Source organism: Teleopsis dalmanni, chromosome 2 (genome assembly GCF_002237135.1).
Source record: "Teleopsis dalmanni isolate 2A chromosome 2, ASM223713v2, whole genome shotgun sequence".
Lineage (NCBI taxonomy): Eukaryota > Metazoa > Arthropoda > Insecta > Diptera > Diopsidae > Teleopsis > Teleopsis dalmanni.
The window spans coordinates 1439600-1464928 of NC_051847.1; the positions used below are offsets into that span (position 1 = coordinate 1439600).

The following is a 25329-nucleotide window of genomic DNA, read 5'->3' on the forward strand; positions in this document are numbered from 1 at the left end:
TATGTTCTATGTGCTTTACGTATTAAGTAGTTGAGACCACAGCTTATATATATTATTCGTAATTTCAATCAAACTTAAGTGTGAGAAATAGTAAATATTGTATAAATATTTTGAAGTCTTTTGAAATTGCTATCCAGCTGGCAACTCTACATATTATTAACTGATCAGTAACTGCTTGATCTTTGGCTCGAAGCTTTTGTAACTGTTACCGCAAAAAAGTTGGCTCAGTTAAGTTTTGTGCTTCAACCGTGTGGGACGTGATTCAATAATGAAACGGAAACTTAAATAAATGGAACAGATTATATCGTGCTTTTAAACAATTGTAATAATTAACAAAAGTTAATATTTAAGACAGTTGACTGTGTCAACTTTTTATGCATTAGCTTAGCTGCATTTAAATAACTTTATTGTACAATGATCATTGAAGAATGTGAATATATAGAAAATATTAATAAAAAATTGTTTTTTTAAAATAAATCTATTAAATATTTTAGTGCTGTGATATTTTTTAAACTTAATTTAAAGAAAATAAGATTTTATTAAATCGAACAAAACAAAACAAAACAAATAGTTGTAAAAGGTAAAACATAATTTTTGAATTTTTTATTTTTGTTTTATTTTAATTTGCCTTAAAGCATTCTTACAAAACGTACGGATAAATTTGGCTAAAAGTGGTTCCAACCAGATTCATCTTTAAACCAAAATTTGCAAATAACAAATAAATTTATGCATTCGTAAAAGTAAAATAAATGCAAAGAGTAAAATATATAAGCAATTAAATTTCAAAGGTTATTTTGGTTTCAAAAAAATATTTTACCAAAATAATAAAAGAAAAAAATTATATGTTGTAATTCATTGTGTGCATGAAAGTAATAAAAAATATTTTTGCACATTAATGATCTTATAGTCATTTTTAATATAATATATTATATTTTCGTATAATTCTCACATGCTTTAAACTTAGTGCAAAGAGTTCTATATAAAGCAAGTATGGTATTGTTTACGAAAAAGAATTTATTTCACAATAACGTGAACTTAAATTAGTTTAAATTATTTACAAGAATTTTCAATGGAAAATTTAGAACAGTTAAAAATCTAATATCTAACAATATTAGCCATAAAAATAGTGTATGAAAAAATGTGAATATGTAAATGTAATGTAAATACAAAAAGTCATATCATTCAAATTATCTATAAACATTAAAAGCAAATTATTTTTTATGAAACACTTTAAGAACTATTTATGAATTTTATTTCAATTAATTTAATTTTATAATTTAGTTTAATTAATCAGTCTACTTAATATCATTTAAAATTAATTTGTTATACTGCCATTTTTATTGAGTATTAGAATCCGTATCTGTAAGCAACATCTTAATAACAACCAGATTTTATAAACATATTTGAGTTATGCCACAACAGAACATTCAGTCACATAACCAGAAAGTACTAGATAATTTATGTCTAACTTTATGTTTCCTGCATTAATCGCCTTAGCTCCAAGTGACTATTTTCCAACAAACTCTAGCAAGATAAATAGGCAGCTCAGCAACCTTTGCTGACTCAGCACATAGATTAAGTAACAAAAGTAGTAACTTCAAGCTTGTTTCGATGTTTTTTTTCATTTTTACATTAAACAAAAATAATTATGCAAAAGACAACAACAACAACAACTAACAACGAAAATATTCTTCTTAATTTTAAATAGCAAACTTGTCCGTGGCTTTAACCTGTTGCCGTTTGTTTTGTTTTGTCTTTTATTTGTTTTTCATTGTTTTTGTTTCATATTTTTTGTTTATTTTGTTTCCTTTTTTATTTTGTCCACTGCTTTTGTTTTGGTTTGCAGCTCATTTGGCAATCGCAACCACAGCCCGCGCATTCGTTCCATTAAACTTTTAAGGTAACGAGATTTATAAGGTTTAACGTGACGTATGCGTAATTTTGTTTTGCTTTTGTCATCTCTTCACGTCTGCCTGTAACGGGTGCGAGTGTTCACGATGCGATACGATAAGCTGTGGGTTGTTGTTGTAATTATTTCGTAGCAGTTAGTGGAAACTTTTGGCTTCACTTCAATCACGTTTTTGAATATTAAACGAGGATTTGAGAAATTGATGACGTTGTGATACAATGAACTGCGATTTTATCAATGCAGTAATTAAGAGATTTTCAAATGAAAATCCATTGAACGTTATAATTTCACGAAAAAATAATTAATGCAAATCACCAACTCATATATCACGGTTTTCAAAGTAGATCTGGGACAAGCAAAAAGACTAATAATTTTTAATACCATATTAGAGTATTTAGATATAGAAATAATAGCACAACAACTAATGAATTTATATTTAAATAATCAGAACATGATAAACAAAGTTTTGTACAAATTAAATAATTACTATGCTTTATAGAAAGTATAGAAATTATAGCAAATGGAATGTTTACTCGGCGTGGAAGTGGATAAGACTTCCAGTCATATATTTTGTGACTGTTCGGATTTGATCTCCACCAAAAAGATATCACTTGGCTGCTAGTTTCTAATCCAGTCTGGTATTAGGAGCTTCTCAACAACTAACATTCTGGCTTTCATTCGACAACAAAGTGTCGCGTTCAATTACGGTCAGTTAGCCGTACAAAAGATCAAATGTGGTCACAGCACTGTCTTTTGCTAGCAGCTAAAACCCTGTATATATACTATTCTATCCCTTATCCTTTTCTTTAATAAATTTCTTTATTATTATAAGCACTCTAATACTTTGTTAAGAAAAATAATTTTAAGTCTTACTTCTTCAGAAATGAAGTCGCAAGTATGCCTTGTAGCTAAATTACTAAAAAACGGCGGAACCGAGTTAGTACAAACTTATAAGCTTACGAACCCAAAGCAGCAGAAACAAAGTTCACATAAGATTATAATTTTACCACTCTAGAACTGCATTATGGAATACCAAAATCACCAATTTTCCTAGTTAAGGGTATGGTAGTGAATATAACGAGCTACATACTTGCATAAGAAAAAGCTTTGTCCGGATGTTGCACAAAGCGATACTGTAAACTTTTTTCAAGAAGCTTAAAGACTTCATTACTGAAATCGGAACTAAATTTAAACTCTTCCTTGACAAAGTATATTTTAAAATTTAAGGCCAGATGTGATAATTATTAGTTCATGATAGATAATAACTGATTATACATATATACCTAGGTCAGTGCTATTAAATCGATCATATGTAGGGGAGGTTGGATTTGATTAAAAACATTGTATGTAACGTTTTAAGATGTTTAAACTGTATACAAGGAATGTATCTGTACCCGGTATTGATATTGATGAGCAAAATAAAATCAGAGGAAAAATGTATCGTTACATTATAAGTAAAAAGTTGCTTTTATTGTATATGAAATATTACAAGTTGGATCATCCCAATGATGTACAAGTGGGATATGTGTATCATAAATAATTTTTGCACTATGTTAATATATAGAGTAGATTAGGAGGGGTTTTCAATATGTTAGCAACATCTCATTCTAAAATTTCTATAATGTCATCATTTTTGTTAACACGTGACACTTTATTATGCAGACACAATAAGAAGATTATAAAGTTAAATGTTTGATGTGATATATTATCTTTTAGTTAGCAACTGCCACCTCAAATCAAATGAGGTACATGCTCGTTAATATTCTTCACGGTGTATGAAGCAATGAAAAATGTAATGTAATTTAAAAGTATATAGCTTTGTTATTCTTTGAAAATTTTTTGTAAATCTTATATTGCCATTGTGTTTACTGTCATTGCCTCTACCTAATGCCATTTTACTACCTAAAATCCAAGTTTATACACAAATTTCAAAGCCATTCCAAGACGGGACATGACTCAGGCCGTAAAATTATTTGAATATTTGTGTAAAATGAGTAAACTTTCAAATATCATTATATTTTCTTTAATTTGTTTTATTAATTTATGAATATGAATTTATTATAAGCTAATAAGATAAATTTTTATTAATTCACACTTGGATAAATAGCACGAACATTGTTGCTGTTTAGCTGTGAAGGTATTTGCTATATTTTTTACAAATAAAAGCGCTAATTAAAGTCGTTAAAAAATTTTACTGCTTAATTTGTTAATAATGTCGTTTGACAACACCTACAATAATTAAACAAAAATTAAATTTGTTAAACTTCTTGCTTATCAATAAAGATTTTTACAAGTTTTTTCTCTAAATACTTGTCAAATTTTTATGAATCTTATGCCGCATTTGCAAGAAGTTGCAGGGAAATTAAATGAAAACTATTTCGTGAAATATTCAATTAAATTACTTCTCAATTCATCTTCCTCCTAATTTGCACACCCATCATTGAAGGGAATATTTAGTTTTCCAGCATAATTTCGATACTCACAGTGACCTGTTACCAATTCCATCATTTTGTTTCGTAGAGATATCAGGAGACAAAGATGATAAAGCGGATGAAGCAGTTTGTTCATCTTCCTCAAAATTTGCACACCCATCATTGAAGGGAATATTTAGTTTTCCAGCATAATTTCGACGCCCGCAGTGACCTGTTACCAAATCTACCATTTTGTTCCGTAGAGATACTAGAAGCAATTTAATTTGACAGCTCGACCTTTTCCTATTTAAAAGAGACTAGCTTCTGTACAGATGTTTGTGTATCATTGATACTTTGAAACATCATGTATTTAACTGTTCTGTAAAGAAACATTTCAGGAACGGTTCCGCTGTTTCAAGTGTGTAGATGGATAATTGTATAATTGCAATTTGAACCATTTTGAGCCTTCATTTTTAGATACATTGGACGATCAATTTTCTAATAAATTAATTATATGTACCTTTCCTGTATTGAAAGATGATTATGTATAAGTAATTAAAAAAAATTGTTAAAAATATCACATTACATTAATTTTAAATCACAATAAAAAAATGTTTTTTCTTACTTAGTTATATCTTTTTTAATCTTTGGCTATAAAAGTAAACAGAATGTTATTTCCAATATAAAGTAATATATGCATTTTTAATGAACGTGTGGTTCATTTTTCAATTAATTTTCTACTGTCTATTGATTAATTTGAATATGTGAATTTATTTATCATTATTATAATTGATTACTTGTAATGTTAATCTTTAAATTTCCAATAATCTCCTACCGGTTACCGGTTTCATTTAGTTATTTAATGAGTCAATTATTGCATAAAAGGATGTTTTAATACAAAATACAATAAAAACTTTGTCGAAATTTTTATAAAAATAACTTTACAACCAAAAACGGGTTTTACCTTTGTCCAAAATAATTATCTGTATATTTTGGGATTTTATAAGCACATCTTCATTGCTTAAGTAGCCCCAATCTCAATCGTTTTGAAAAAAGTACTGATATTAAGTGATTTTATTGGATTTTCTTTGAACCGCTTAAATTCTGAGTTTGACGTAGAATTTTTGCATAATTTGAACACGAGCTGAATTTTTAAAAAGTTTAATACACCGTGACTCATAAAAAAATCCAGTTCAGGTTTATAATGATGCCAAAAACAAACTAATAACAAATTAAGTGTCACAATAAACAATTTTTAATTAAAAAAATCAAGGTTATGTTTTGTGTATTTAAAAGATACCAGATGCCAGTCGAAGCAAATTGATGTAGAGGTATATAACTGATATATTCTTCCTAACCGATGTTGAATGAATGTCTTCCCTATGTATTTCAATGAGGTCACTTATTTCGTGTTTACTTGGATGGACTGATGTGTAGATGAAAACTCAAACTAAACTTAAAAACATTCAAAAAATGTTTACACATGTTTCGAATTTCCGTAATACGCTTATAAAAAACTTCTGTTATTAAATATTAAATTATTAAATACTGGTAATTAGAACACAGATTCTGAACAAGAAAAGTTTGATTAGAAGTGCGAATACTCTTCTCAATGCGTTTAAGAAAGTTACAATATATTATTATTATTCCAATATGCTGTTGCAGTACTCTGGAGAGAACCAAGCATTCTGGAGAACACCTAAGTGTCTAAATTATTCAAATTTCGCGGATTATAGCATTTTTGTTTTAACAAAATGTTTTATTTTCTTCTGTACTTACAAGCAGTACGGTTTCAAAGAGAGTGGTATACGATATACATCAAAGATTTTAAGTTCGAACATTCATCCAGACCTTCTGTATCTATTATTATTAACTTCTAATCAATTAAAGTTCATATAATCTTTTAACAAGTTACATTTATCAATATAATTAATTGACCATTAAAAGTTTTTACAACAACTTCATATTTAATAATTCAATGTGTTATATTAAATTTATTAATTTTTTGTAATAATTAATAACTTTTAACGATTGGCTGGTTCGACAGCAAATATTCTATAGCTTTTTTATTTCAATGACTTGTTCATATATTCACGGCGTGTTTATAATAATTGCTTTGTATTCCAACAATTCCAATAGTTAGTAGTAAAAATTTAAAGCTCTAAAAAATGTGAAATAATTACGTTAAATGCCTTAACTTCAATACCTAAATCAGTTGTGTGGTTCTATTGCCTATTTTATGCATAATATAATTAATACCGTATAATTGATATAGAATAGACATTGTTTCGAATAACGAATTGAAAATTTGTGAAGACATAATGATATTATTTCAGTCTACATATGTGACTACTCTTCAAATTTTATAGATATATAGCCATCAACATATTCAGTATTACATTAACATCAGAAGTTTTTTGACTAAACCAAAAGACGGTCAATATTTAGCACGACTGTCACGAAATGTCTTAAAAACTAAGCAAGGAAAAATATAAAACGAGCCTTACAAAAACTTTCTATTGTAGACTATTCTTACACCAAATCGTCACAAAATTTATACAGTCGGGAGCAGCATTATGGAATATTAACGATTATCGAATTCCAGCTGCTACCAATACATTCTCCCAGGCACTGAATCGTCTGAATTAAGTTCAGATGCTAGAAATATACCAATAGATTTCAAAAATAAATGTGAGTAATACAATATCTTGAAGAAATTCAATGAATTTTTGTATCTTAAGTCAAATGTTTATTTACGAAGGTATCAACTTACAATAAAAACCTCTCCACTTTTTCTACTCTTTACATTAAAACAAAAGTTATTTATTAGGGTTTTTTTAACTATTACAAAAGTTAAATATATGTATTTTTAACCGTTTAAAACTATTAATCATCAAAATAATAATAAATTTCATGCATAAATCAATAACTATTGAAATAAATGTTTGAGTCACGTTCAAAAATCAGTACCTTACAGCATTTGCAGCGATACTATGATGTCTTTCTATAAATATTAATCTCAATAAATACTAAGGGTTCCCTAGATGAAGTCAAGTGGAGACTGACGGAAGACTAAAAAGAGGGCTTATCTCTCAATGGCAGAAGTATGTAAGTATTCAGGCCGTGTGATTAAGCAATAACAGATGCAGATTTGATGGAATAATAGATATTTGAACAGTACTTTATTGGTTATTTTAGTGGAATTTCAATGGAATAATGTTTGCTTTTCTGGTTCTATGTAGAGAATTTCTGTTTCTGCTTCATACGTCCATATTATATTAATTAGAGTTTTTTAAATGTTACTTTTGCAGTCGGAACTGTATTTTGCATCCAAGCAATCAATAGGAAAGTGTGAAACTAAATCTTAAATAATTTTTTTTATAAAAATATGTTTTTGCCCAGTTATATTCTCTTCCTAGTGTATCCGTAAGTACGTTGCGCCAGTTCTTATGGTTCAGCTGTTCAAGAACATTGGGTGGTAATCACGTCTTTGAAGGGCGTATTAGTGTAACACCTAAAATAAAACCATATTTAATCAATGCTTAACAAACAATTTCTCTATTGAAATAAGTAGAAATCGCAAAGCATTTCTAATATGCATTTTTAATCTATGCGGGTGAATTTTAGTTTCATTTACTTATAATTTATATATTTTATTACCTTTTTAAAAATGTTCGCAAATTGTTATTAATTTTGTTGAAAAAAATTTTCAACAATAAATGAGAGATACGTGGGCGAACAAACTTTGAATGTTAAGTGAATTTCTAAGTACGATTACGGAGAAGGGGATGCCCCATAAACGTGTTGAGCATAACAATAAGCGAAAGGAAAAATCTTGTATATGATAAAGAGCCTGTTTCTTACGAGTTACTATTGTGGAGCATTAAGAATATATTTTGGAGGAGTATGTTTTATAAAATATTGTAATTAAATTATGGTTATTGTTTGTAAATATTCTATGAATATTAATAGATTATTAAACAATTTATAATACAACTTGCTATATGAGAAGTTTATTAATTTTTAACAAATAAAATATAACCAAGGTTAACTGCCTTTATCTTTTTTTATTTAAACGTTATGTAAGTTTCGTTTTATCCACTAGTTGACACTGAAAATTATAAACGCTTTTCACTCATATTTATCTAAATTTCAATACTAAGAAGAATTTTAGATATAGAGATGCACATTGTATATATGAATTTTGTTAGTTGTTCTTATTTCGATTATGCTTTCGTAGGAAAGTCAAAAATGTTCAGATACAAATTCAAAATACGAAACTCCAAAGTAAATTTGTAGCATTGTTCCAATGACATACACTATGACATCCAACGACTGAATATAATATAGAATATATACATATATACATATTGTTGAATAAACGCCGCACATTTTAAAATTAAAAAAAGTTAATATAAGAATGTTAAAGATTTTTCGCATCAAATTTTTTTTGGTGATAAGTCTCAAATTTCCATTGGTATATAGGCATAGGACAGGCACGCATAGGGCAATCTTCAACCTCCTGACACTTTGAAACTTGTCCCATGGAAAATATTTGGATATGTTAAGTTTTACACGTAATGGCAAGCTTTGAACTATATGTATATTGAAAAAAGAATTCGATCTCAAAAATCTCCATCACAAACATGCTGGATTTACGCTTACTTTTGAAACCACACAATGGATAACTCTGTAATATTTAGTGTTTATTATAAGTAAAGTATATGATCTCGATTTAACGGTTTTTGATGTCAGAAAAAATTCATTATAACTTTCTTTTCTATTAATCTAATAAAATAGTTTCATTAATTATATTTATATAAGTTTATAATTTTTTAGTGTATATGTAATTCGTATTTTGAAACCGAACTTGAACTTTATTGCTAAATGAGCTAGTAAACATGTAATTTACTAACAATTATTCTATTTACTATAGAGAAAAACATAAACAATGATAACAGCATTTTTTAATAGTTCATAAACATTTTAAAAGATTAATATTTATTATGGAAATACTTTCACTTCTCACGTAACAACAACCGCTTAAGGCAACGAGAACTTACGGAAATGAAGGCAGGAAGTTGTCTGCTGAGCAGCTTTATTAGCGGCTAAACAATATTTTTAATTTAGTTAACATGATATTTATTTGTTATATTTTAATTTTACTTTAAAGACTAAATGAATTTGTATTAACAAATCGAAAAAAAATTTCAATTAATATTTACGTGCTTAGAAATTATTTTAAGTATTTTTCCACAAAATTAGTTTGAATTCCTAGGTTCTGTCTCGATTTTAAACGTTTATTTGAGATACTTTCGAAACGGTATTTTAGTGTTATTCACTTAGATTTTAATTATTTTTTTTAATTATTTAATTATATTATTATTTTTTTATTAATTAATTATTACTATTTTAATAATGTAATTATTTATATTAATAGTAAACAAATTTAAATTTTATTTGTATTTTTATATAAATTATATATAAATATATTTATGTATAAATCTTAAATATTATATTCATATTTTTTATTACAATCTACAAACTTTTTTTTGGGTTTAGTGCATCCTGAAGCCCAATCAGAAAAGGCATAATACAATGTATCCTAACTATAATTAAAAAGAAATTTTCTATTGCATTTTAAAAAAGGAATCCTTCTAAAGAAGGAATCTTTTATTATTATTTTCTGTATATTTTTTTAATTTTACATTAAGACTGAAAAGTTTTCGGAAATTCTCATTTAAAATTCGCGCGCTGTATATTTTTCGATATTTTAAGTTTATGTAGTTTGGCAGCACTGTCCTTATTTACTATGCCAAAAATGAGCGCGATCTGTCAGACAGTTCGTTTACGGCAGCTGTTGTAACCAGTTCACCTCAGTAGTGCGTTGCGAAATGTCTTCGACGGTCGTACGACCGTCCTGAAAGGCTTTGTACCACTCATAAACTTGAGTTTTCGATAAAACTGATTCCCCATAAGCCTTTTGTAGCATTCGCAACGATTCTGCACACGAAATTTCGTTCGAAACACAAAATTTGATGCAAACTCTTTGTTCAATATTTTTTTCCATTGTTTTTTTCGCAACGCACTACTGAGGTGAACTGGTTTCAACAGCTGCCGTAAACGAACTGTCTGACAGATCGCTCTCATTTTTTGCATAGTAATTGTCCTTAATTGCTGCCAAACTACATAAACTTAAAATATCGAAAAATATACAGCGCGCGAATTTTAAATGAGAATTTCCGAAAACTTTTCGGTCTTAATGTAATTAATAATCGTGGTCCAAGCTTGTGAATTCAAAGCACATAATTCGGTATTTAGACCTCAACTAACTGTATCAATAAAAAAATTACTGGCAAATTTGTCAGTCCAAATCGATCAGTACACATAATAATGCTTTTTATTTCGAAATAATTAAAATTTTTCCAAATATGAACAAATTGAGAAAATAAATCTTTTTTATGGCTACAAATATTACTAAATTCACGTAAATAGTTAAATCTCACTGATCAATGTTAAAAAATAAGCTTCAGGCTAAAATACCAATAGATATCTGTATATCTTCCTTTTTTATTGTTGATCTATTTGTTTAAAGTTGAAGATGAATTTGTACTTTTTTTCAAGCAAAATAATATTTTAATGTTTAACTAATCAAACTGCAAAAAATGCACTTACATTGCTTGGAAATTGCGAACTGCAACAAATAATTTTTTGTTTTATTTTTACACTTGGTTCCAAAACTATGTCAATCACGTGGACAACCATAACTGGTTTCGACTGGATACCACTTTCAGTGATTTCAAGTTTGGACTCTTTTATAGCGTTATATTGAGTTTTGAGAAAAAAACAGCAATAAAATTATTGTACATTTGGCCATGACCGTCATCGCCAACAACGCCATCATCTCATCATTATTATCATCATCATCATTGCTATCTCAGTTACTGTCATCCAATGTTTACATAATTCAAATAACTCCATGCGAACATATCACATTCCATATTCGTGTGTCGCTGTTCACAATCATAGATTGGCACTGGATGATGGTTTGGATCTTATTAGAGTCTGAGACTAATGAATGAATGATGAATCGCTCAACTGCTCAGCAACTGAAGAGAGATTAATTAAATATATAAATTATCAATAAAAAATTATGTTCGAATTCGATTCAAAAGTTGATATATGGTATTCATTGCTTTAGTATCTAGGAGAGTTCTGGAACTAATATGATGTTATGCAACTATTTTTTAGCTTTATTGGTTGAAATTATAGAGAAATGTTATTATACTGTTTAACAGACACTTAAATGAACTTATTCACTTCATCTATAACAGAAAGAGAAGAGGAAACTAAATCTTTCTTTCTTTTTGTAGAAAAAAGATGTTCGCAAATGCTATATAGTAAGAATACACTGCCATGCTGACCTTTAAAAATAACCGAATAAAAGTAACATATGTGAGACCAAGATCTTATTTCAGTTATGACTTCATCCAATGATGCTTACTTAAAGAACCAAGCAGTTTAGTATAAGCCAAGACTATAGTTGCAATACTCGACATTCCGCAGAGCACATTTGCCAATCATATGGATGGTAGAGTTAATATATGTTATACTTCAATTAGTATTGGAAGAATCGAAGAAATACGAGATTTACTATACAAGCTTAAAGCTAAAAGAATTAGTTAATATACTTGCGTAATTACTGTATTAGGCGAGGGGTTTGGATATCAAATATACTGATGCGTATACCATTAATGGTGAATTCCAAATGTTTCTTTATAGCAACAGCGGTTATTATTAAATTGCAAGTTTATGATATTTAAACCCAATATAATTCAATATGAATAATTCAAAAGGTTCATCAGTTCACAAATGAAATATTTATTTAAGCTTCGAATTATTTATTTAACTGTTTTTTTTTTTGGAGATAACCACAATAATGAGTTTGCTTAAACATGACTCAAGAATTGCATTTTACCTCTACCTTAATTATTATTCTTATGTTTTATTTTACTTTCTTTATTTTTATAAACATATTTTTGTTAAATAAATAATATTTACCAATAACTAAGTGTTTCGTAAATATAAATGTGTATTTCCAAATGAAATTCTCAAATCTACTTTATGCAGATAACCCATCTGTAAAGCAATCGGTGGAGAAACTTTTTATATTTATTAATATAAATAAACAAATAACTAAGAGAGGCGAATAGTTTCAAGTGAAAGTGAAAGCCTGCGATATTATTAGATGTTTTTGTAAATATTCTATTTGCTTAATGATAACTATAATGTTCTTTCTTGAAATCACGAACTCGTGTTATACTGTCCTTTTATTGACTCAGGATAAATATAGTTACTAATATATATAACACGTGCAGTTAAGTTATATTATTTTCTAGACAGATAGAACTTTTACATTAGTACAGATATTTGTGGAGCGATGTTAGCCTGAAGAAAGTCCTTAATGGACAGAGAGCGCGTTCTTTCACTAGCTCAGTCGATTGGGCATGAAAAAAACTTCGTTTCTATCAAATTATTATTAGTATGAAGAAATAACGTTTCTTCCTTTCTGGTTAATGATTTTATCGTTTTTACTAATTATTATCCAATTTAGATAAATTTAAAATAAAAACCTAAATTAGCTACTAGAGACTTATTGATTTTAATTTACATAATCACTCATAAAGTCTGGCATTGGTATTAAAATAAAAATATAATTTTTTATATATTCGAGTAAAATTGTTGATAATTTGTTAATATCATAAAAATTATAATTATACTTGCAGTCATTTGATTAACTTATCGAGAAAGAAATACTTTTAAATATGGCAACTCAACATCAAAATCCTGCCTTCATTGGTGATGACGGAGAAACACCCAATGACACAAATACTCAAACAACAGTAAGTAGAATATTCGATTGAAGTAGTAAATAAATAAATTTACCAAAAATTTATGACACCTTAGCCCGCAATTAAAGTTAAACCTGCAAAAGAACGTGATACCTGGGGAAAAGGTATTGAATTTTTGCTCTCCTGCATCGCAATGTCAGTTGGATTGGGTAACGTTTGGCGTTTTCCCTTCACTGCCTTGGAAAATGGTGGAGGTGCTTTTCTCATACCTTATTTGATAGTTCTCTTTCTGATTGGCAAGCCCATCTACTATTTGGAAATGATAATCGGTCAATTCTCCAGTCGTGGCTCAGTGAAAGTGTATGACTTTTGTCCAGCGATGCGAGGTAGGTACAAAAACTTCAAGCATTGTTTGTAATGACACGTTGTGTTATGACTTCATTATATGTGTGTCATATAATCATTGTTATGTTTGCAAGGCGTTGGCGTTGGTCAAGTTGTATCCATATCCGTTGTGACCACATACTATGTTGCTATTATGGGCATGACTGTTCGATATCTATTTGATTCATTTAAACCCATATTACCTTGGTCCATATGTGAGGAGTCATGGAATGCTGCGTGTATTGCATCCACTAATGGAAATAATAATTCGTTTCAAAATTTCACTCACAGTACAGATAGTCAAACGCCCAAGTCTTCTGCTGAACTGTATTTCCTGTAAGTTTGTTCTATTTTGCATGTTTCGTTTAACGTACACTGGTTAATTTTAGCAAAATGAATATACAATATCTAAAGTTAGCACATTTTTTACTAACTCTATATTAATTATACTTATTTACATTAATAATAGCAATCATGGAAGAAAGATCATAAAAATAATAAAATTAAGTGTCTTATTAATGGAAATTAAATGTAATATAAATGGTATTAGGCACATACGAAATGGGCTCCTAGGAATGTATATTATTACAGAAGAGGCAATAAAACTCTGTAAATTAGGTTCTATACTACTTTTTACTGACGCAACAGGGTTTAAAGACCTACTCTAAGCCCAGAAGGGGGCACAATAGACCCGACGGTCGCAGTGCCAAATCCCCTAACAATAAAAATAATATTTAGGAAAACACAACATATCATTTACATAAGCCTAATATGTTTAGAAGGTTATAATTTATTGTTGATGCCATTTCTAATTTTTCAACTCAGTTAGGTAAGCCTTTACAGATAGTTAAGCAGCAATCAATACGCTTTAGCTATTAACAAATGGATCCATTTAAGGTAATAAAATAGAAGAGTTTCATACTTCTAGTTACCTTTTTTAGGGTTCAATTTTTCCAGCAGGAACATAACAAGGCACGGTGTCCTCTTCATATTTGATAAAAGAATGTCCCTGATGGGAGATATTCTTTACTTTATTTCAAATGCTGGATGTTTTCTGTTCAATTAGGATGAGTTTATGACATAAAAGATCTATTATAGTCATAATGCTTCGTTCCATTGGAAAATCAGGACCCTGTTTTTAGCTATTATATTTTATTCTAGTAAGCTATTTAGTATTGCTGCTATAGTTCCTCACATTTTAACACGAAATAGTTACTACAGAAATCATATATTATTAAATATATTATATTATATACATATATGAACACAGAAAAGTGTAGAGATATCCGTGAACTATTGCCAGATTTATTAAGACATATAATAAGATCAATTCACAATTGAAGTTTTGGAAGAATGTGCTGCAAGTTGTCGATACTTTAGGAAGTAAGTATTAATGATTGAAGGTATCGTTCCATGTAATACTTGTTTCGTAAATTATCATAATATGATGAAACATTTTTATTGATTACACCAGACAATCGTCAATCGATGCAATTTAAGTAATTTACAAAAGAAACGTAAATCAAAATACAGAAACAAATTTCTTATTGATTGTTAAATTATAACACAATTTTAATAGGAAGTCGAGTATTTACATGTGGAAACGACCAAAGAACGCCATTGTGATTGATTTATGTGAGAGCCGAATCAATAAAATATACAAAAACCGTCACATAATTTTAAATAAATTAATTAAATTCAATTACAATATAAAGTGTATAGTAAAAAATTTCGATGAAATAATACAATAAATGTACAACATAGCTGTTCCAGGACGTAGCTCACAAAACATACTGGCAATTTTACGAAGTAGACAAGGAATATTGTCTTTCTAATCATATATCCATTAATTAGACTTACATTATTTAAAAATTCAAAACACTAATCCGTTGTTGATAGATTCATCTCACAACAAGTAACAAATTGCATTGGTAATTATAATATAAATCATTTATTAACAAATTGAATTGTTGTATTATTAAAAAAATGATTTATGCGCTAATCATTCTTGTGGTATTTAATTTTTCCGCATCGTTCTATACACATTCATCCTCACCGCTATTACCATCGCAACTTAGACTAAAATAACCAATTCGCTTTCATTAATAAATGAAACCATTTTTTAATAACACATAAATTCATTACTTTAAAGGCATTGGGATTGGTCAAGTATATATGGTGAGTTTACTGTTCACGTATTACACTTCGATAGTAGCTTTAGTTGCTTACTATTTGGTGGTATCATTTTGGGATCCACTGCCGTGGGCAAACTGCAGGCTGGAGTGGGGTGAAAACTGCATTGATGCTTCGCCCAAAGCTTGGCTGTTGCGGTATTTAAAAATGAATAACTTCTCTATGAGTAATTTTAATTTAACAAGAACGGAACGGACACGCATGATATCAAGTTCGGAGTTCTATTTTGTGTAAGTGGTGAATTTGGTACTGGTGTTTGATGAAACAGAAAAAACAACAACATATCTTTAACACTTATCTCTAAAATAAATCTTATTTACACAGCAAAGAAGTTTTACGCGAGAAAGATAGTATTAATGATGGCATTGGCTTGCCGAATTGGGAACTTGTATTAGGACTAATCATTGCATGGATTTGCATATATTTGGTTATTATACGTGGAGTTAAAAGTTCTGGAAAAGCCTCGTATTTCTTGGCCATTTTTCCTTATGTGATTATGGGTATTTTGTTAATTCGTGCAGTAACGCTACCTGGTTCTATCGATGGCATTATATATTTCATTAAACCCAATTGGGGTAAAATTTTAGATCCCAAGGTATGCATTAGATAATCAAATCTCTAAAGCCACTTATAAATATTTGTTCTAATTGTATGAAGGTTTGGTACGCAGCTGTAACTCAGTGCTTCTATTCGCTGTCTGTTTGCTTTGGCAATATCATAATGTATGCCTCCTACAATAAATTTACCCACAATGTACATCGAGACGCTATTATTGTCACATCATTAGACACGTGTACTTCGTTGCTGTCAGGTTTTACGATTTTTGGAATACTTGGCAACTTAGCTCATGAGATTGGTACTACTGATATCGGAAGTGTTGTGAAGGGTGGCACAGGACTGGCCTTTATTTCGTATCCTGATGCGATTTCGAAGTTCAAAAACGTTCCCCAAATATTTGCAGTATTGTTCTTTTTGATGTTATTTATTTTGGGTATTGGATCCATTATTGCTATGACTTCCTGTACAGTCACGTCGATACGAGACCATTTTCCAAAAATTAAACAATGGCAATGTGCATTGGGTATTGCAATTATTAGTTTTATAATTGGTTTAGCCTATGTGACTCCAGTAAATATAAAAAACCAAAAACAGAAATTTTAAATTTAAATTCAATTAATTTTATTTCTTTATAGGGTGGCCAATTCATTCTGACACTTGTGGACTATTTTGGGGCTTCTATGGTTGCTTTAGTTTTAGGTATCATTGAACTCTATGTTTTAGGTTGGGTCTATGGTGTTGACCGCTTATGTAAAGATGCTGAATTTATGATGAATCGAAAAATCGGACTGTATTGGCGTATATGTTGGGCTGTCGTGACTCCTTTGATTATGACGATGATATTAATTTACTTTTATGCCACATATACTCAGTTGACTTACAATGATGTGCCATATCCTACTTGGGCGTACGGTATGTATTTAAGAATTCAGTTTTTACAATATTTATTAAACACAAAATTTTTTCACAGCACTTGGTTGGACCATCACCTCGTTGGGTGTGCTTCAGGTACCAATATGGATGTGTGTTGCAATAATTCGTGATCCTGGCACAACTTTAGCAGAAAAAATTCGTGGAGCTTTTAGTCCAAAGCCAAACTGGGGTCCATCTGATCCTTTACTACGAGAACAGTATAAGAAGGAACGAGACAATGATTCCTTTATAACCAAGGATTCAAGTATTTACGGTACGATAAAGAAAAACATATGTGGCTAAGTCATACACTTCCACAAATCGAATATTTAACTGAATCGACGTTAAAGGAATACTTGCCAAAAGCTAAAAATGCACTTCATTTCTTAGTTGATATGTACGTTTACTTGTATAAAATATAGTCTTAAGTTTGTAATTGTAAAAGATTAAAGTATTTAATAAAAATCAGGTATTAATTTGTATATGTTGAAATGTGTTTCCTTTAATCAAACATATACCTCAATATAACTAAATATAAAAAATTCGTTTTAGTATTGCCAAAAGCCCCATTTTACAGCAGACACTTAATTTATTTTAAAATCCAAAACCAATGTAGGTCCACTCGCAATCAAATTTATTAGTTGCTATCACTGAGATGAATGCCAGCAGTTTTATCAAAAATGCAAACGAGACAACCGTGTTTGGGATTTACCATTCCAGCTGGAAGCGGTTCATTGTCCACGAAAACACGCTGAACACATACATAAATATAATGAAAATATCGTACCCAAAAATCAAATATACTTACTTTTACTATATCGGCTTTTCCAGCACCAGTCATTGCAAAAATGCAGCATTTTGCGTTGTTTATTAGTGGAAGTGTCATTGTTATGCGCTGCGGAGGTGGTTTAGGAGAATTGCTTATCGGAGCTATTAAACGCTCTTTTTCAACCAAAGCATTTTGATTGGGAAATAGCGAACATGTATGGCCGTCTGGTCCCATTCCTAACAATAACACGTCAAATTCAGGTACACTTCCATATTCTAATTGAAATTCCTTCAGAATTTTCTCTTCATAATCCTTAGCACATTCTTCTAATGAAATATCAGTGTTAATGCAAACGAACTGTGATTCCAATAATGTTGTCTTCGCTATTAGAGACTTTTTGTATGCGCCAAATGTGGATTCCCCATTGGTTACGTCAACGAAACGTTCATCGCAAAAGAAAAACTTCCATTTACTTAAATCGGTTTTAATGCTCGTTACAGCGTCACATAAATATTTCACCATCGAACCACCTTTAAAATGTATTGAAAAATATAATTCAATTTGAAATGCATTACGAAAAGGTCAAGGTTACGTACCAGATAAGCCCAAACGAAAAATACCTTTAGCACCAATCGCGGTACAAGCACGTTTCTCAATTTCTATGGAAAGTTCATTTATCACATCAATTTCTCCAGTAACTATTTTTTTTATTATTTTGGGCATACTTTTTTTAAAAAAAATATTATTGGAAATTACTACAAATTCACTTACGCGTTTTTATAAACTTTCGTAAACAAACTGGTTGACACAAATGGTAAACTCTGACAATGAAATCAGCTGCTGTGCGAAGCCCTGTTTAGCAGTTGGCAGTTGGTGAATGCGAATCAAAACAACGAAACGTCAAACTCAGCGAAATAAACTTATGGGTGGAATTTCAAATTTTTCCATACAAATCGCATATCTTGCTGTGACATTTTGCAGTTATTGCGGTAGGTGGCCAGTTACAACGAAAATTTAAAATTTTATCAATATCGTAATATTTATATTAATAAAGAATATCAGAGGAAATATAATTTGCAATGATGAGAACATTAATAATCATAATAACAAAACGTACTTAAAAAATTTTATTGAAACAGAAGACATTAAAAAGAAAATATATTTATTTGATGAAATTTAATATTTATATATATTATGATATTTATACTATAGAATAATAGAATAAAAAAGTTAGCTCTTAATTAATTTAAATATCATTTCAAAATTTGATTTTTTTCATGATAGACATCTTTCGTCACGAGGTGATAAGGTGAAGAGATTTCACTGGCAAAGAATAAGTTATTAATTATTATTATATATTTTTAGCAAAAGTGAAACACGGTCCGATGTATTTTTAACATGTTCTTTACTTCGCTTTATTAACTATACTAAAAATGAATAATGAATAATAATTACAAAAGGAATATAGAATAATGACAGGCCAGAGTTGCCAGGCAATTAATATTTAAAAAGTACTTTACATAACAACACCCCCTCTTAAAGTGCTTTTATTATGTATAAAATATGACTTTAATATTTCATTCCTAATTTCCGTAAGCAATTAACATGCTTTTCTGTAGTGAGTCCTTTGGTAAGGACGTCTGCGGGCATTTCTTCTGTTGGCATATATTTGATTTTAACAGTGCCGTCGTTAACCTTGCTGCGAATAAAGTGATAACGAATATCAATGTGCTTTGTCCGTGGATGATACCTGAAGCTTTCCGTTAATTTTTGAGCGCTTTGATTATCATTAAAGATTTCAATTGTTTTACTTGTAATGCCAACATCATCAAGGATTGCCTTTAGATATAACGCTTCTTTTGTGGCCTCAGATATGGCCATATATTCTGATTCAGTGCTTGAAAGCGCTACTGTACGTTGCTTTCGAGCTTCCCAACATATCGCTGCTCCTGATATAATGAACGCATACCCTGAATATGAACGTCTATCGTTTAAGTCAGCGCCCCAATCAGCGTCAACCAGACCATACAATTCTTCATTGTTTTTCTCATACAATAGACCATAGTTGCTTGTACCTTTAAGGTATCTTAGAATTCGTTTTGCTGCTTTCCAATGTTCCACGTTATAATTTGAATTGAACTGGCTAAGAAAGTTTACAGCAAACGCAATATCAGGTCGAGTTGTAACAGCTAAGTACATTAATGCTCCTATCAAGCTTTGATAGGGATACATCTTCATAACACCTTCATCAATTTTTGTTGGTTTCGTTAACTTAATGTTCAATTCTATGGGAGTCTTCACTGGTTTACAGTCTTTCATATTGAACTTTTCAATGATGCTTTTTGCATACTTCTCTTGTGAAAGAAAAACTTGATGCTTGCTTAAATTTTGATGAAACTCGATGCCAAGACAATTACTTACTATTCCCAAATCCTTCATTTCGAAATCATTCGCAAGTGCAGCCTTTATTTCTTTTATACGAAACTTATTATTGGACGCTATTAGTAAATCATCTACATATATTGTCATCAAAACAATGTCGTTGCCTTCTCGCTTAGTGAATACACAAGGATCCTGTTGTACTGCACTTAGACCCATATTCTGTAGTTTCTTTGTCAATTTCATGTACCATGATAGCCCAGACTGACGGAGTCCATAAAGAGCTTTCTTTAATAAACATACAGGTGACTTACTTGATTTAATCGCCTTTAACCAATGCTGCGCTGTTTCTTTAACTTTTCCACACAATATTGTTGAAGTTTTTCCCACTGGTTTTGATGAAACAACTTTGTTTAGGAATGGTATAAGATAATCGGGAATTTCCATGAAGACACTCTCTTCGAGCTCTCCATTTAGGTATGCTGTAATGACATCCATCTGATGGATCTCCAAATCCATTTTTGCTGCCAGTGCCGCAAGTAGTCTTATAGATGTTGAACGAGCGACTGGAGAAAACGTATCATGAAAGTCTTCACCTGGTCGTTGTGCAAAACCCTTCGCTACTAATCGTACTTTCTGTTTTCCGTCATCTTTAGTTCGAAGCACGAATCTATTCCCAATAACTTTTCGTGATTTCGGTCTTTCGACCACTTCCCATGTTTTATTCTTTAGTTGTGCCACCATTTCGTCTTCTAGCGCTTTTGACCAGGAATTTGTTTCATCGCTTTCAAGTGCCTCCAAAATCGTTACTGGAGTTTGATATGTAGTGAGAAACGCCATTTCACAATCTTCAAAAACGTTGTTGTCAGGTTCACCATCTGAATGGTTTTTATCAGTAATTTTTCTTACTGAACTTGTATTTTCGTCTTCGTTGGATGATTCTTCACCATTCCGATTTGACGTGTAATATTCTTTTCGAGGCCTACCGCGTGAATTTGTGCGAATAAGTCTCGGACGACCTCTTCTACGAATGGAGTTTTCTTCTCGCGTATCTGTATTTTCTACAATTTTCGGATTGACCGACGGTTTCTGATTTTCAGAATTTTCGAACGCAATATCGATATAATCATTTGTTTGGCAGTCATTTTCATTGTTAATATAAATGTTTTCGTATTTATTATGATAGATATTTTTGTTTACGAACACGACATCACGGCTTATTGTTATATTTCGTTTTGTAGGTGACCATAGCCGATAGGCTTTTGCTTCGTTTGAATATCCAACAAACATGTAAGGTTCTGACTTAGAATCGAATTTATCTCTAGTCTTATCCTTTTTTAGGACATATGCTTTAGAGCCAAATACTTGAAAATGTACAATAGTTGGCATTTTACCAGTCCACAACTTGTGCGGTACTACACCGTTCAATGCTTTTGTAGGACACCTATTCCGAATATAGCACGCTGTATTTATGGCCTCTGCCCAAAAATTTGGCGGAACTTCAGCTTGTTTCATCATGCAACGGGCCATTTCAACTAGAGTTCTGTTTTTACGTTCAGCAATACCATTTTGCTCCGGTGTATATTGAGCAGTTAAGCGTCTTTGTATACCAAATTTCCTCAAGAATAAATTAAATTCAGAATTAACGTATTCTCTACCATTGTCTGATTGTAAAGCCTTAATTCGTTTACCCGTAAATGTTTCTACTGCTCTTTTGTATTGCTTAAATACATTTAATACATCGGATTTTTGTTTTATAAAATATACATGACAATAGCGTGATTTGTCATCAATAAATGTTACGAAATATTTTGCATCCGAATTTGATGCTGTTCTCATTGGTCCGCACACATCACTATGCACGATCTCTAATAAATCACTTGTTCTAGTTTCTTTACGGAAATGACTTTTGTGTTTGTTTTTCACTAATACAAATTTCGCAAGTCGGAAGTTTTTGTTTAGGATTTAATTTTAATCCTAGGTTATTACTAGTCAATTTTTTAAGATCATTTTCATTTATGTGGCCCATTTTCTGGTGCCACTTTTCAATGTCGCATTTTTCTTCAGCAACTTGTGCAAAATGATTTTTATTTTCAACAATAAAAAGATTTCCACATCTTTTCGCTCGAGTTATAACCTTCTGATATTTGTCCAATACGATTGCATCTGAAGGGCGAAAATGCACTTCATATCCGCTGTCTACTATTTTTCATACAGAAAGTAGACTTGTACGCAAGTCCTCGACATATAGAACTTCTTTAAGATCAATGTTATTATCACGACCGTATACGTCTACAGTTATTTTCATTTTACCGACGCCGTTTATATTTGTTGTGTTGTCGTTTGCTAAGTTAAGCACTTTATTCGATTTTTGAAAGTCTGTAAAATATTCACGGTTTGCACTTAAATGGGCAGTACATCCACTATCTAGGCACCAATAATTTTCTTTTATTGAGCTAATAAATGCATCTTCAACATGATAGCTAAAATTATTGTTTACAGGTTTTTCCGAATTTTTCAATTGCGTGTTATTTTCAGCTTTTGCTTTATTTTTACATTCACGTGCAAAATGTCCGATTTTGCCACAATTAAAACATTGTTTGTTTCGTTTAGAATCACTGTATCGTTTGTTTTGTTTTGCGTTTCGGCTTTTATTTCGATTTATGTATAGAGAGTTTTCATCACTATGTCTGTCTTCTTTTGTCCTTTGCGATTCAGCTTCTTCTAATATTTTCACTCGAAGTATGTCTGGCTTTGGCAGCTCGTCGCGCGTTTCTAACGCGCACCGGAAAGTATTAAAAGAGTCGGGTAGGCTATATAGGAGCAGTATGGCCAGAAGCTCATCCCCGATGGTGACGTCAATTTCCTTTAATTTTGCCACGGCTTCAAAAAAATCGTTGAGGTGCTCTCTAACCTTTTCACCCTCCTTCATGCGCGAAAGTGCAACCTTTTTCAGCAACGTCGCCTTGCGCGCAGGCCCTTTTGATGAATATGTGGCTTGTAGTTTCATCCACATTTCGTTTGAATTTGTGCATTCTGCAATTAATCTTAATTCTGATGCACTTACTGATAACATTATATCAGCACACGCTTTCTGATCAAAGCTGATCCATTTTGCAGCCGCTTCGCCCGTTGGACACGACGCAGTACCTTCGACATATGACCATAAATCGTTTTTTATGAGAATAGCTTTCATTTGTAATTTCCATGTATCGTAGTTTTCCGCGTTAAGCGGTTCAACTCGAATCACCGTTCCCGACATTTTTATACACGTATTAAATCTACTTTTTATGTGCACGTGCTTTTTACTTCGCAGTGGAAGCGTGCTGGGCCCATAACCTATTATATATTTTTAGCAAAAGTGAAACACGGTCCGATGTATTTTTAACATGTTCTTTACTTCGCTTTATTAACTATACTAAAAATGAATAATGAATAATAATTACAAAAGGAATATAGAATAATGACAGGCCAGAGTTGCCAGGCAATTAATATTTAAAAAGTACTTTACATAACAACAATTATTAAGTTCTTAAAAGTTACTAGTGTGAAGCTATTCAAACTAATACCCATCCTAGGAATAAAATACAAAGAACAACAATCCTATAAACATTAAACAACAAGTTATAAGTAATTACCCATAGGACGGAACAAATGAATATCGAGTTTCAATATCTTTCAAACAATCACTATGACTAGAAATGATATATTTACAGTTACAAAAGATATCGTTTACGTAGTATAAAAAAAGCGATTTAAGAATATAGTCAGTAAGGATTTAGATCTTGAATACTGATTGTTTATTGTAGCTGTTTGAGTTCTATCAGATAGATAGCTTGAGAGATGTTTAAATACAAAACCCAATACATAAATGTTGATGTATATATCTGTTTCTTTAAAGGTCTGTTAGTAATAAAATATAGAATAGAAAAAGTTGATTTGTCTTATGGTCGATATTATAAATCAATAATGTAAAAATGAAGTTTTTTTTGGTATATATGTATTTATATATACAGTCGATCATAATGACTATAGTTGTAGAATGGAATAGGAGAAAAGCAGGAGTGATCATTAACCAAATAGTGGAAAAGGAATTAATTAATTAATTAATGTGTCTTTTACATTATTAGATTATTGTTGTTATTTTATCCCCGAATACTACTTATGAGCTCTAAAAACTTACTTGCTTTGGTTTTCATACTATTGTACATTACTCATGCAAATAGTAACTAAATCTTATTCCTATAATAATATACAATAATATTATAATATGATATTATTTTTTGACAGGGTATGAGTTCAATTCTTGGTGCTTGCAGTCCCAAAAAAAATTATTTATGAATAACTTTATAAAAAAAAAGGATTCCAAGACTATAGATTATGACAGCTATATGATCAGTCAAAAATCCAATTAATTAAATTTACAAATTTATTTATATTACAACAATCGATATTAGTTCGATATTATTATTATATTATAATAAATTTATTAGGAATTTATTATTATTAGAAATTATTAGGAAGGAATATAATAAGGAATATGATATTATTCCTCAAAAGCTTTGACTGCCACTTCTTATTGAAAGTTTTCACCTCGAATGTACCAAGGTGCATTCATTTCATGACTTCTGGTAACTTCAAGTGGATTATGATGGTTCATTTGAAGAACTATTAGCTTTGGCAGTTACAATTATATTCAAATTTCGATCATAAATGTATGGAAATAGCAGACGACCATAATTTCAATAAACTTTACTATTTAACCTAATTGTATCAACTGAAGGGATTCCATGTTTAATTGACATTGCTTGGGATGGATCACAATTTAGGAGGAGTTTTATTTTTTGGAATTAAACATCTTTTGTTGAGTGGTGTTATGTGTGAGTGTACGTAGGTGATGAAGTTTGTGATTTATATTTATTGTTTGTATTATTAGGCCAACTTCGAGTCTTCCAATTTGAA

At 30.4% G+C, this 25329-nt stretch overlaps 2 protein-coding genes across 3 annotated transcripts; one reads left to right on the forward strand and one right to left on the reverse strand.

Annotated features, from left to right (window-relative positions):
• Positions 1–538: 538 nt before the first annotated feature.
• Positions 539–17701, forward strand: LOC119678458 (sodium-dependent nutrient amino acid transporter 1-like). Of its 2 annotated transcripts, none has more exons than XM_038090294.1 (8): positions 539–580; positions 13107–13223; positions 13288–13558; positions 13652–13892; positions 16074–16344; positions 16407–16877; positions 16943–17219; positions 17278–17701. In XM_038090294.1, the coding sequence occupies exons 2-8, from the start codon at positions 13146–13148 to the stop codon at positions 17520–17522; spliced, it is 1854 nt and encodes a 617-aa protein (XP_037946222.1). In that variant the 5' UTR covers positions 539–580; positions 13107–13145; the 3' UTR covers positions 17523–17701. The 2 variants fall into 2 exon arrangements, with proteins under 2 accessions (XP_037946222.1, XP_037946221.1); XM_038090293.1 differs by lacking the exon at positions 13652–13892 and adding an exon at positions 15709–15979.
• Positions 17536–18844, reverse strand: LOC119678459 (probable 6-phosphogluconolactonase; the record flags this gene model as incomplete). The annotated part of the gene is made up of 4 exons (XM_038090295.1): positions 17536–17970; positions 18028–18518; positions 18585–18647; positions 18760–18844. Coding segments are annotated over 4 exons (753 nt in total), but the record flags the coding sequence as incomplete, so codon positions are not given.
• Between the last annotated feature and the right edge of the window lie 6485 nt (positions 18845–25329).